The sequence below is a fragment of the Hippocampus comes genome, unplaced genomic scaffold (genome assembly GCF_001891065.2).
Source record: "Hippocampus comes isolate QL1 unplaced genomic scaffold, H_comes_QL1_v1.1 scaffold277, whole genome shotgun sequence".
Taxonomy (NCBI): domain Eukaryota; kingdom Metazoa; phylum Chordata; class Actinopteri; order Syngnathiformes; family Syngnathidae; genus Hippocampus; species Hippocampus comes.
In genome coordinates, this window is record NW_017805365.1 from 132,053 (window position 1) to 134,195 (window position 2,143).

The window sequence follows — 2,143 nt, forward strand, 5'->3', positions numbered from 1 at the left end:
CTTTGGCAGATTTTCAAAGTCCGATTTGTGTAGGTTTCTTTCCGCGACTCTCCGTGCGAATTGAATTGACGTGAGGAAAACGAACGAAGGGGATTATTTTGGATTTGGTCAATCGTTTCGGTTCAACATTAAAATAATTAAATAAATAAATCGATCCAGAATCCTTTTGAGCCCTTTTTCGATTGTTGGTGCTTTTGATTTAGGGGCGGATTATAAATGTTTCGTTGACAATGTCAAAGTTTAGTTTTACAGTTGCATAATAATTTTAAAAAACGAATCATCTCAATATTTCGATTGTAGGACAGCAAAAAAACGTTTTTGATTGTACCGATGTGTCGCATTTCTCCTTTGATTTGTCATTGAATCACAAGGACTGACCTGGTTCGAGGCGCTTTCTTCGGGTGTTTTCTCAAAAGTCCAAAAGTCCAAATTCATTGGACTCGAAGAAATGTCCAATACGCAAAAACGTTTTCTCATCCGGAAAATGTTCCAAATTTCAATCTGTCATCCCGAAAGAAACCTTTCGATGTGGAAGGCGCAATTTGATGGACGCGTCCTCATTCCAATTCCGTCTTGCTCGCAAGTTTGGAAGGAAATCGGCTGGCAAAGTTGGAGCGCAAAAGCCCCCCGCTCGCTCTCACCTGGGATGAAGCTTTTTTTTTTTTTTGCTTCTCCGCGGACGAAAACATTTCCTCTGGCAAAGTTGGAGCCCAAAAGCCCCCCGCTCGCTCTCACCTGGGATGAAGCTTTTTTTTTTCTTTTGCTTCTCCGCGGACGAAAACATTTCCTATTTGTTGCATTTCAATCAAGGCTCACGCTCAGATTTTTATTGGATTATTTTTTTGGACTGTGTCGTCCGAACGAACCGCAGCATCGTCATCGTCGTCTTGAGGCTCCTGAATAAATGCACCCGAAAACCCGGACCCTCCCCCACTCAGCCATTGGAAACAGCACAGCCACCTTATGCAGCACGTACACAGTTGCACAAATTCTTCTATCTTCTATTTTTAGATTGCATTCTGCACTGCGTCCGGTTCAGTTTGAAAACCAATTTTGTGCATGCAAATCCTTGTTTTTCGACTTCTTCCCTCCGAACTTGGCTGCTGTACATTGCAAATGTCCCCACTGTGAGAAGATAAAGTTTCTCTTCTCTTCTCTTCTCCTCCTCAGCGTCATGACGAGGTCCGAGCTGAGTTTCGGGGAGGCCGATGTTCGTCGCCGGCGACGGCGGCAGGAGGAGGACGACGACCAGGAAGAGGAGGAGGGGCAGGGGGGCGAGGACGAGAGGGAGGGGGGCGACCGCAGCCCCGCGGGGGCCGCGACGGAGGCGGCGGCGGGCGACGGGGAAGACGACGACGAGCGCCGCTTCGAAGACGAGCAGGAGGAGGAAGACGACGACGATGATGACGACGGTGGCGGCGGCGGCGGCGGCGGCGGGGACGCCGACAGCAAGCCCAAAAGACACGGACCCAAGAAGAAGAAGATGACCAAGGCTCGCATGCAGAGGTGAGCCCGCCTTGCACCTGCACAAATTTCGCCGTGGTGACGCCTTCAGAACCAGACCGAAGCGCGGTGAAATTATTCAGGAGGTCACAAGCAAATCCGGAGTTTTTTTCCCTCACCGCCGAGTGTGTGCGGCCGGCTCTCCACTGCTCCCAATGAAAACAGAAAACAAATTCAACTATTCAATTCTTCTGACTGTTGTTACCGTTCCTTTTTTTTTTTTTTAATGTGTGCGTGCTATGGAAACGTTGGCGTTCACGCGCGCGCGCCTGTGAAATTGACTCAGCGTTAAAGATTAGCCAGCGGGTGAGCAAGGCGCTTGAAAGTTTCCCGGTAACAGCCGAGCAAGCGCTCGGTCGGCCTCCTCATCACCATCGTCGCATCGCGTTGCCAAGGTAACCGCCTCACTCGGCCGGTCTAAAGTCCACCGTTCTCGGCCAATATGCTCGTTCATCTGTCGTCAAAAGTTCGAGACGTTTCGTAGGTCGCCGATTTGATTCCGGGCACTTTGTGTTTCATCACACGTCACTCATTTGAGTTGGAAGAAAGCCCGAGTGAGGTGAGTGACGGCTTTGTCCGTCCCGCTTGGTCGCCGTCCGACCGACCTTCGGCAGCAGCGAGTTCACGCGCGGCCCCGCAC

General features: G+C 50.4%; 1 protein-coding gene across 1 annotated transcript in view; it reads left to right on the top strand.

Moving 5' to 3' along the window:
* The first annotated feature begins 1,159 nt into the window (after positions 1 to 1,159).
* Positions 1,160 to 2,143, top strand: part of neurod1 (neuronal differentiation 1) — a 6,769-nt gene continuing 5,785 nt past the window's right edge. The window contains exon 1 of the mRNA XM_019871902.1: positions 1,160 to 1,506. Coding sequence (XP_019727461.1) covers positions 1,175 to 1,506 — 332 coding nt within the window. The 5' untranslated portion in view covers positions 1,160 to 1,174. The remainder of the gene's footprint in view (positions 1,507 to 2,143) is intronic.